This window comes from Centrocercus urophasianus, unplaced genomic scaffold (genome assembly GCF_019232065.1).
Source record: "Centrocercus urophasianus isolate 14NV4802_14NV808 unplaced genomic scaffold, USGS_Curo_1.0 seq_74, whole genome shotgun sequence".
Classification (NCBI taxonomy): domain Eukaryota; kingdom Metazoa; phylum Chordata; class Aves; order Galliformes; family Phasianidae; genus Centrocercus; species Centrocercus urophasianus.
Genome location: NW_024885355.1, coordinates 43145 through 53531, shown reverse-complemented (window position 1 = coordinate 53531; position 10387 = coordinate 43145). Strand labels below are relative to the sequence as shown.

At 44.7% G+C, this 10387-nt stretch overlaps 1 protein-coding gene across 1 annotated transcript in view; it reads right to left on the bottom strand.

The window, feature by feature from the left end:
* Positions 1–6: 6 nt before the first annotated feature.
* UVRAG (UV radiation resistance associated) overlaps positions 7–10387 on the bottom strand; it is a gene marked incomplete at its 5' end in the record, with an annotated part of 49827 nt that continues 39446 nt past the window's right edge. The window contains one exon of the mRNA XM_042838232.1: positions 7–1819. Coding sequence (XP_042694166.1) covers positions 1120–1819 — 700 coding nt within the window. The remainder of the gene's footprint in view (positions 1820–10387) is intronic.

Below are 10387 nucleotides of genomic sequence, written 5' to 3'. Positions count from 1 at the left end.
ATATTTTTTATATTTGAGAGCTCGTGACCAAGCCTGAATTCTTGGTCATGCAATACAGAAAGCAAGAGCAATGGAATCCAAACTCCAACAAATAGCAGGAATCACAAAATGGGCTGCTAATGGCTTTCCCATTAGTTAGCCAAACACATGTGCCAGGGGTGAGCAGCCCCACAACAAAGCTCCAACCAAAGGCTCTTCCTTAACACACAGAGGGTCCAGTTAAAGGGATATTAATGAATTATGCCAAGTGCTTCCCTTCTACAGAGGGCAGAGCAATTCCACAGGTTTACCTAATTCCAAGCACAGTGGGTGAAACCCACTCACACTGTACGCTCGTCAGGCTTCTGCTGATTAGCTTGGAGATAATGAAGTTCAATGGAGAATGAGACACGAGGTTTTCCTAACAAACCTTAGAGGTGATTGGGTGCTCATGGGCTCTACCAGAAGGAAGACTGAGCGTGGAGGGAAGGAGGAAACACGATGATTCAGGCACAGGGAGACCTCAGGTGCTCTCTCTTTGGCAAGTGCACACCACCAGCTGGAGGACCATCAGTGCAAACTCCCACAGCAGCACAGTGCAGCCAAGAGAAAGCTGTCTGACTACGGCCAACTCATGGCATTTCATGGCTGCACTGCACAAGAAAGCACAGGAGTACATGGGAGAATATCAAGAGCTCTTATCATAATCATATTTTTAAATTAACTCCTTTTTTTTTTTTCCTTCTGATAAGATTAAAATAAGTTTAATTCTAAATGATAATTCAGAAAACAAATACTCATAGGAGGGCCAGATCAGCACTCGAAGTTTTGTTTTTTTTCCAGGAAAGCGCTTACAAATGGACTCCATCACCTAAAAAAAACCCACAAAACTCAACAGATTATAAATACCAGACACAAGAGGACTGGAATCAGAATCAGAATTTACCTGGGCTGTGAATATATACCATGATCCTGTGTTATCGTGCTCAGTAACAAGTCCGTTTGTCCTAACACCATTGGAATAGCTTTAGCTTTTTATATATATATATATATAATTAATATAAAGAATAAGTGCAATTTTATCTCTATTCCAGATCGCTGATTTCACCCCAATGTCCGCCATCAAATCCCTGCCCCAGCTCACTTGTCCGAACTTTTACGCGGCCTGCGGAAGCTGGACATGTTTTCATTCAGTGCATAGATCCTCCGAGAGAACTCCTCAAACTCCCCCAGGACCTGTTCATCACACTCCACTGCCACGGCGTGCTCCACCGGGATGGAGTTAAAGTCTTCTAGCTGATCTCCCGTGCTGAACCCTGTCGCTTCCATCCCCATTATTTCCTCTGCTTGCTCCACCGTGCAGCAAAGGACGGGGCCGAGCGAGGGCCGAAACTCACAAGGCTGCTCGCTGCTTATGGTGTTGGAACACTCAGCGGGCAGCAGCGCCCCATTTATTGCACTAGTATGTCCTAGGAAAGACTCCTGCTGGTCTTGGGTATTGGTTAGGCTCCCGTTTTCTCCGTTTAAACTGCCACACGAGTCCTCTCCTTTCTTATTTCCTTTTGAGGAGTCCATGGAGGTATCGAGGGAAGAAGATATCGATCCGGGTTTTTTATCTAATCCTCCCGCATGGGCTGCGATGGCCACGGGCTGCGTTAAAGCCGAGTTGTAACTAGGAGGAGGAGTTTTGTACTGCAGTCTCTCGTTTCCCGTGCTAGCTCGTTTTCGGAGTCCTTTATCTGGAGAAGGAAGCCCACTGGAAAAGCCAACATCCAATCTGCCGAAGCTAGAGCTCTGCCTCTTTGGAACAGGAATTGCACTGGATGTATGGTGTCGATCACTATAAAAGAAGGAAAGGATAAATCACAGCTGTCAGGCACGCTCACGAGCAATACAGATGTTTCACCGAAGGCTGAAGCAATTACTTTATCACAACTCCGAGCTCTGTCTGGCCAACCACTTGTATCCTAAAGTGCTAAAAAGCCCACAAGTGTTTAACGCCATATGAACTGCAGAAGACACCCCGGAGGACAGCTTTACTGAAAGCCGGCAAGATCGTGAGGGGAACATTTATGAAACTCCACGACTTGAAGAGTCAATCACCCAAGAAACCACCACGTCACGTTAATTCGGACTGTTAACACCGTTTTATAGGACCAGGCTGCGCTTTATGAATTATTACTGTTGACCGTGTATTTATGTATTTATGGCCTGTGCTGGGCCATCATAAACTCTTCAAAAGCAAGTAATAAGGGCTGAATCCTCTACGAGAGACTTCTTCCAGCAGTGAACTTTACTGACAGCTGCACAAAGGAAAGCCACGCTAACTTTGCTATTTGCAGATGATTAATTCTGCCAGATCTTTTGCTTCGCCGTGCCAACGGTTCCAAACCTTTTTGGACAAGTGTCAACATCGGTTTCTTGAGGAACGTGGAATAATCGAGCTTAATTTACAAGTTCAATTTGACTGTTAATACAGTTCCACTTACACTGTCTCAGGGTCTACAATTTGGAATGTCCGCTTTACGTCATCTGGGGCGTTACATGAATTTTCCTTCATAGGTTTGATCCTTGTCCAAATATAATCGCCATCCTACATGCAAATAGAATGCCCTACCTTAACTTCAGCAACCAGCTCATTTTCCTCCCAGTTTCTTTTAAACATGGTTATTTCTGATCCCCTGAATGTACAACTAAGACTCGGCGGCTGTCAGTACGAGTCAAATTCATTAGCTCCACTTAAAAGAAACTCTCCTCCTATTCAAGGCCTGATACATTTTGGGATTTGTCTTGCAGGGAGAAATCTTGTAACAGCAGCTACGAACAGCCCCCAGCGCGGATCCTTTTCCATCCTATTTTTGGCTTCTCCCTTTTGTAAACAGGATAAGCAAGGTTGCCACAGGTCCCTGTGTGAAAAAAACAAGCATCCCTACGGGAAGGCAGCGTGCAGTTCTGCTGCTCCTCCATTTCCTCTCCCATCTTGATTCCTCCCAGGCTGCCCCTTAATGCACGTCTTGGGCTTGCTTCTCTCCTCCAACAACCCCAGTCACCTGAAGGAAAATCTGCTTGCTGCAATTTACAGTCGCAGACAGTGGAGCAGAGCGACAGGCACCACGCATGCAGCCAGCAGCAAAGCCAGCAACTTTCTCCTTAGATTTCAACTGTTTGAGCCCCTTAAGGTGCACCAAAGAGCATTCAAAGCTCTCCTTGCAAAGGTTTGGAGCGTTCTCAGTGGAGGTGACAAAGAAAGCAGCGTGTGCCACAGATGCTCTCAGGAGCTGTGTATGCAGGCTCAGAGGTTATCCCATAGTCCCTTACTGACCAGAGACTTTCACACCTGGATTTTAAATACTTCAGCCAACCCCCGTACAATCAACCATTTATTTTCCAAATGATGCAATATGACAAAAATCTGAGTCAGGACAATTGAAAACTCTGTTCAGGCAATGTGCACTGCAGATGTATGTTAGGGATGGTCTGCTCTCCCCTCCCCTTCCTCCAGCTTGAACCTTCCAGCCTCGAATCAGACAATAAATGAGGATTTATTTGATATGACTTACTTCATTAGATTCTGTTTATCTCCAGACTTTGCTTTTTTCACGTTTGCTCCAGGCTTGCTGAATCTTTACAAAACTGAGCCCAAAGCATGAGCTGGGTCCAGCCTGGCTGCTAAGAGGAGCCCAAAGCTGTCACAAGCCTTGCGAGGTTCACAGAGGAGCCTGACAGAGCAAGAGCTTCAGTGCTACAAAGGTTTGGGTATGCCTTGCGCATTGTTCTGCTGAAAGCTTGGATCCACACTCACCTGGAGGCTTCAGAAGGAACAGCTCTAAGCTAGGTGGAAAAGCTGCAGTGTAAGATCTTTACGTAGCAAAGGAAAGGCTTGATGGAAGGGCTTCTTATTTCTTGATTTAGGGACAATGCCAAGAAAGGCTTACAGGAAGTTCTGCCATTTCTCTGAATCTTATTTGACTATCTACAGCCCCGGGGAAGGCATGCAGGAGATCAATATCTAACCCTGGAAGGATTTCAAGCTGTACATTACGTTGTGAATTTAAGCACAGATGAGTGTTCCTTGAAATAGTCATAAAGCAATCTACTCTTTGCACAATATTTCAGTGATAAAAGCTCCTGCCTGAAATGCAAGCGGTCAGAAAAGGGTCCAGAGAAGACACACGAAAAGCACAGTGGCCTCAACAGGCGTGTTTGGAGCAAATCCTGCTGCATGTGGTTAGACTCTTTGAAGGACAAGGACATCCGTGCAGAGAGCTTGGCACACGACTAACTGGCAAGCCCCAAATTACCTTCAGTAAGAGCTGATCAGTCCAACTTAGGTACAACAGTATGTTTGCTACGAAGGTGAAGAAACAGCAGAGATGTAAGTGCCTGAGTACAACGAACATGAACAACTGTAATGTCTAATTAGCTCGAGAGAAGCAGCTTTACAAATTGTTCCGGTGGGCACGTAAACTCGAGCTTCTCCTAAAAAGAAATAGAGCCAAACTGCTTTGTAGATGCAGTCAAAAGGGTGAGACATTAATTAGCTTGCAGGACCAGAAGAGTTTTTCAAGTGCTTGTTATGACAAGGCCATTCAAGTTAACATGTTATGCATGTCTGAACAATACCTCTTCAGTACAGCAGCCAAAGTAAAAAAACCTCTTAGTAAGTCGAACTGGCAGAATGATCTACGCTAAGTGATCTAACAGCCTAAACATAGCAGCAATGCAGAGCTAATCTCCCTCATTTACAAAATAACCTCCCAGTTCTTTAGCAGAGTACATAAGGGCAGTCCATAGGGCAACATGGCAGGAATCATCTTCATTTATCATACCAGCGTTCAAACTAATGAATTAAAACAAAAAGCACTTGCAGCCAGGCTCCTTAAACTACATACGGTTAAATGGGCCCTACTTCAGTCTGTAAGATTGGGTTTTAATCTGCTGGACACATACGCAGGCAGATTGCTGAAACTATTCCTCACTGCCAATAAATATGAATGGGATGGGCTTAGCTTCAGTCAGGAATAATTACAGGGATAACAGCCTAAAGCTGAGAGAGCAGGAATGAGGTCAACAGAATGGCTTAAGCGCCTATCAAATATTAGCTACGGCATTTAGATAAAAATAAATACACATGAAGGCCTTTGGAGATCAGCCATCCAAGAGTTCATTGCCTACCCTCTTTCCACAGTCACTGGTGGAAAAAAATAACTGCGCAGGCAGTGGAGAGAAAGGTGAGCAACACCATGCTGTGAGCCCGTGGTGATGAAGGGGACCATCCTCCCCTTTGGATGCCTCTTTTTGGCCATGAACTGAGCAACCGGTTTAGAATGAATGGGTCTCTGTACCCAAAAGCTGTGGATTGTGGATGCTCCATCCCTGGAGGTGCTCAAGATCACGTTGGACGGGGCCGTGGGCAGCCTGATCTAGTGACTGATTGAGTGGTTGGCAGCCCTGCCCCACAGCAGGGGGTTGGAACTGGATTATCTTTGAAGTCCCTTCCAACCCAAGCCATTTTATGATTACGCGATTGATCATCACACTGCAGTGAGTGAAATAAAAACTGCACGGTTCTCAGCTACAGTCAAGCCAAGGCATCTTCTTCTGCTCCCTCACCTTCCCCCAGGTGAGAACGTGAAGTCAAACCATGGTTTCAGATCAGAAATGATGTTTCCAAAGAAGCACAGAGCTCAGATGTACGAGGTTGCTATTAATCTCTACGAAAACAAGCAGCTGACAGAGGAACTCTATTCTACTCACATTTCCCTTGAGCAACGTCTGTATGGTTACCAAAACTCACAGCACTGCATCAAGGCAAAGCCATGAGAAAGAGGTGCTTTATCAGCTTCACAGCTCATGGAATTAATAAGAAAAAGCACTTCACATAGAAAATTAACATCCAATTGCCCGTAAACTGTAGAGAGCGCAAGGTATCCTTGCTAGCCAAACAAGTTCAGCATGCAGGAGTGCAGCCCTGAGGCGCAGCCTTGACCTGAATCACTAGGGGTGAGCTGGTTCAGCTTCCTGACACAATGACCTGCTTGATCTTCTGGGACAGCAAACAGATGTGGACACCTGCCCAAAAGGAACAGCCTGCAACTGGTGGAGTAGGAAAACCTGGCCTGATGAACTGTCATTGGGTCTTAATGGTGTTTAGTCATCCAGTTGGATCAGACTGGGACGAGCGACACAGAGGAGTAGGTCAGATTGCTCTTAGGAAGTAGAATTTCCAAATTAAAAACAAAAATGGAAGAGAAATTCTGATTTATTGGCTATCGTAGATAAGAGAATTACATCACCACTGATTTCAGTGCTTCAATTGCATCCAAATCTAGAACGTCAATTTATACAGACTCTAACCTCAGCTACAAGTTTAACTGGCAGAAAATCTACGAGATATCTGTTTTCTCCCCCAGAATACTCATTTTTACTCTTCAGACCCGTGGTGCAAGACGTGAACTCCACACTGCAAACACCTACGGTACGCTGACTGAAACAGTGGGCAGCCATTTCTGGAGTTATTTTTCCTAGAGAACAGATTACAACTGGAATCCGTTTGTGGTTTTGATAAAGAGTTTCTCTGGTCAGATTCAGTTGCTATTATTTAATCCGTCTGCAAAGGGCACAGAGAAACTGTAAAGCACTATGAGACAGAACACAATTTGCAGGCTCAAATATGCACCTTTTCCTCCCTGCAAAACGTTTCCTCTGAGGAACATTATTGGATCACAGCTGGTCAAAACACTAAATCTTGATTGTCGGGCCCAAAGCCAAAATCCACAGCTACAGCTCTTTGGTATGAGAATACTTTAAAAAAAAATAACAGCATTTGATCTTTTTTGTGTGTGTGTGTGTATTGCAAACTATGACCTCATGGCAGCATGGAGGCTAAATGAAGGTGTTTAAGTTGGTTTACAGCCATCTGAAATGCCTGAAGCTCCAAGCACAGCCCTGGGCCAATATCATGTCAACCGTGCTACAAAGCAATAAGAGCTTCTCACCTTCTCTGAGATTACTGGGTAAGTTACACACGGTGGTGACAGGGATGCTAAGGGAGGCTGCCAGTACGAAGCTGAGGTGAAACTGTGCCTTTTGGCAGCTATGGAATTCTGACACGTGCTTTTGAAATAATAAAAAAAAAATCTTCATAAATTAAGCTACCAGAGTTTCCTCTGCTGTAATGTTATGCATTGGCCTCCTGTTGGATCTAGCAGAATACAAACCAAGGCATAACTGCAATTCAGAAGCAATGATAGAATCATGGAGTGGGTTGCAAAGGAGCACAATGAAAGGTAAATAATGCTCTGCACCTACACCTGAAACACATTGTTTGCTTTACACCTTCAGCTCCCCAGGTGTGATACTGCACTGCATGAGAATGTCTTAAGTTTGCTTTTTAACCTACAGGCACCAAAAGGGCAATAGCCCTGGGACTGCATGGATATGCCAGAGAAATCACCTACCTTATTCAGGCTGGAAAACAGAGTGACCACAAGCTGAAAGGCTGTATGGGCTCAACCAGGGCGACTGCAGCAGTGCAGAGGATGGCTGAGCATCTGCACAAGCCTGTGAACAGCTCAGACAATAACGACGTTTGCCCTTGTTTGGAGCCAAACAACTTGTTGAAGAAATCACAGAATGGCCTGGGTTGCAAAGGAGCACAGTGCTCATCCTGCTCCAACCTGTTCCTGCTGTGTGCAGGTCGCCAACCAGCAGCCCAGGCTGCCCAGAGCCACATCCAGCCTGGCCTTGAATGCCTGCAGGTTTGGGGCATCCACAGCCTCCTTGGGCAACCTGTGCCAGTGCCTCACCACCCTCTGGCTCAAAAACTTCCTCCTCATATCCAACCCAAACCTCCCCTGTCTCACTTTAAAACCATTCCCCCTTGTCCTGTCACCATCCACCCTCACAAACAGCCATTCCCACTCCTGTTTATCCGCTCCCTTCAAGTAGTGGAAGGCCTTGGTGTGCAAGCATCTTTGGGTATAGCTTTTACATAAGGGCCCCAAAGGACATCTCCCTGACTGCAGACAAGGATTTCTAAAGGAACACGTGCGTTAACACCACATTAGTTAATCCTGTTGTTTCATTTCTTCACTAGGAAAAGCCTTCTCACTGCACTGCTCGAGTTTGCAGAGTGCTGCTTTATTTGCTCTTAATACAAATACTGCCCCTCAGAAGTCAGGCTGACTTGTGAACGATACAGGTGAACACGCAGAAAGGAATAAAACAAAGTCAAGTGTATATGTGTAAGCAGTCTAGGTGTAAAGTACAGATTCAGTGTCTCAAAAGCTAGAATGAACTGCATACTTTCAGATATTCAGAGAACAACTGCATAGGGCCCCTCATGCATCAACAAATGCTGGTCTTAAAAATGAGCTGCTTTTCTGGGAGCCAGCGAGATCCCATGCTTGAGAAATCTGAAATACAGATAAGTGTTCCCAAAAGGAAACAAAGATTTTGGAGAACACAACTGGGAAAATGTAAATCAAACAAAACTTTAGCTCGTCATCTTTCACCTCAAGAAAGTGAGACATCATCTAAATCTGATAGCAGGAAAGTAAGGCTTTGGTGTTGCTTAGCCTCTGTAACAGCATGTGCAGAAGCAGCAGATCTGTCCTGGCTTCATCTGTGTATAATACAGTAATACTCTGCAGTTGGGGCACACGAGGAGAAAGGTAAATACAGCAGAATACAGGTGCCAGGAGATATGAAGAGGGAAGCAGAGCTTGCAGACCTGCAAGCTTGATGCAATAAATCATGCAAGTTGCGATGTGAAAACATGTATTCATCATTTAATGCTTGAGAAATTAAAACAAGTCTCCACAGGCAGAGGCATCCAGCAGCAATGCAATTAAACCTCAGTCCAACCCTGCAGGTATACAAAAGGCTGCAGGCAGAACTATGCAGTTCATCAGAGCCTGAAGCAAAGAAAACTATAGAAAACTGCCAAATTTGCTCTGATAGAAGCCTGAAATAATGGGCTAATTGGTTTTACAACCAAAGTTGTAAGAAAACAAAAATTAAACATCATCCCCACATCTGCAGGAGTAACAAAACTATTCTGTATATATATATATATATCTCTGATATATATACATATATATATTCTGATATGTATATCTGATCCTTCTCAGAGAGTGAGGCTAAGCCTGAATTAAATAACTACAGATTTTGGTTACCCTGTTTATCTCTGGGATTCAATTCCAGGCTGAAGAGAAACAGAGATGTCTCTAGAGAACAGTAAGAGCTATGAGTAGGTCCTCTTCACAGATAAACTAAGTGCAACGTAAGTCACAGCATGACTGTGATTTGACAGCAGTTCAGCAAAAGCTGTCTGCAGTGATAACGAAGGAAACTGAAAACCAGCAATTGAACAACAACAACAAAAAACAAACCAGTCAGTGTAAATGAATGTGTGAATAAGAAAAACTCATCACCACCTCACATGCTCCTGCTCTCATCCCACAGATGAAGGATAGCCTGGAAATACTTTGCCGACTGCTGTCTGCAGCACGGAGCGTCAGATTACTCACCTGCTGTATCCTGAAAACGAAAAATCCCTTCCAACCTTCATTTTAACAGCTGGTGGCCTTTCTGCTTGCTTAAATATATGTAAGCAGATATTATTCACAAGACAGTGGGCATCTGTGCTTCGCTACGCATGTGCTCAACTGCAGTGCCTGGCTGTGGAAGTCTCGCCAGTTTTCCCCTTGAGCCAGGCTCCCTGTAAAGGCTCATTTCCATTTATATTATTAGGAAGCACCAAGGAGCCTTGTTTAGAGTCATCAGCCTTAAGAAAAAGTTAAAAAAGAACAACTATGCATGCAAGTCGTGGAGGTGAGAAGGAAATGAGGCATAGACATTCATGTGGGGGCAAGGAGGGAATGCGATATTCCCAGAGAACTGTGCTTCATATTCCTACGTGTTTTGAAATATTATCCGGCCCAAAAATGTGTTTTGTCTTGCTAATGACTGCGTATCACCTAACAGGAAAAAAAAAAACCTGGCAGCACGAAGGCAAAACCTCCAACAAATACCTAAAGCTGACACTATCAGCTCTTCAAAGCTAATGGACACTAGGAGGGAAGAGCAGAGATGTACACCTTGTGACCCAGAGCCCTCACCTCTCTGCTTATTCGAGGGCCACCTGCACCCATCCCAGCCCGCACGTGAGGTTCAGGCACTACAGAAGCCATAGTTTGGGTATTTTAGCCCTTTGTATTCTTATTTAGGTGACCACGTGTCATCTTTGGGTTTTGACATCACAGCGATGGATGAAATAACAAACTGACAGCAATATTTGCCTGATGATTGAAGCTTTTCTTCCCGCACCTCGGGATAAGAAAAGAAGGGAGAATCTTCTCAGCTGTGGTTACAACTACTGAGAATGTGGAACTGCACGAGAACC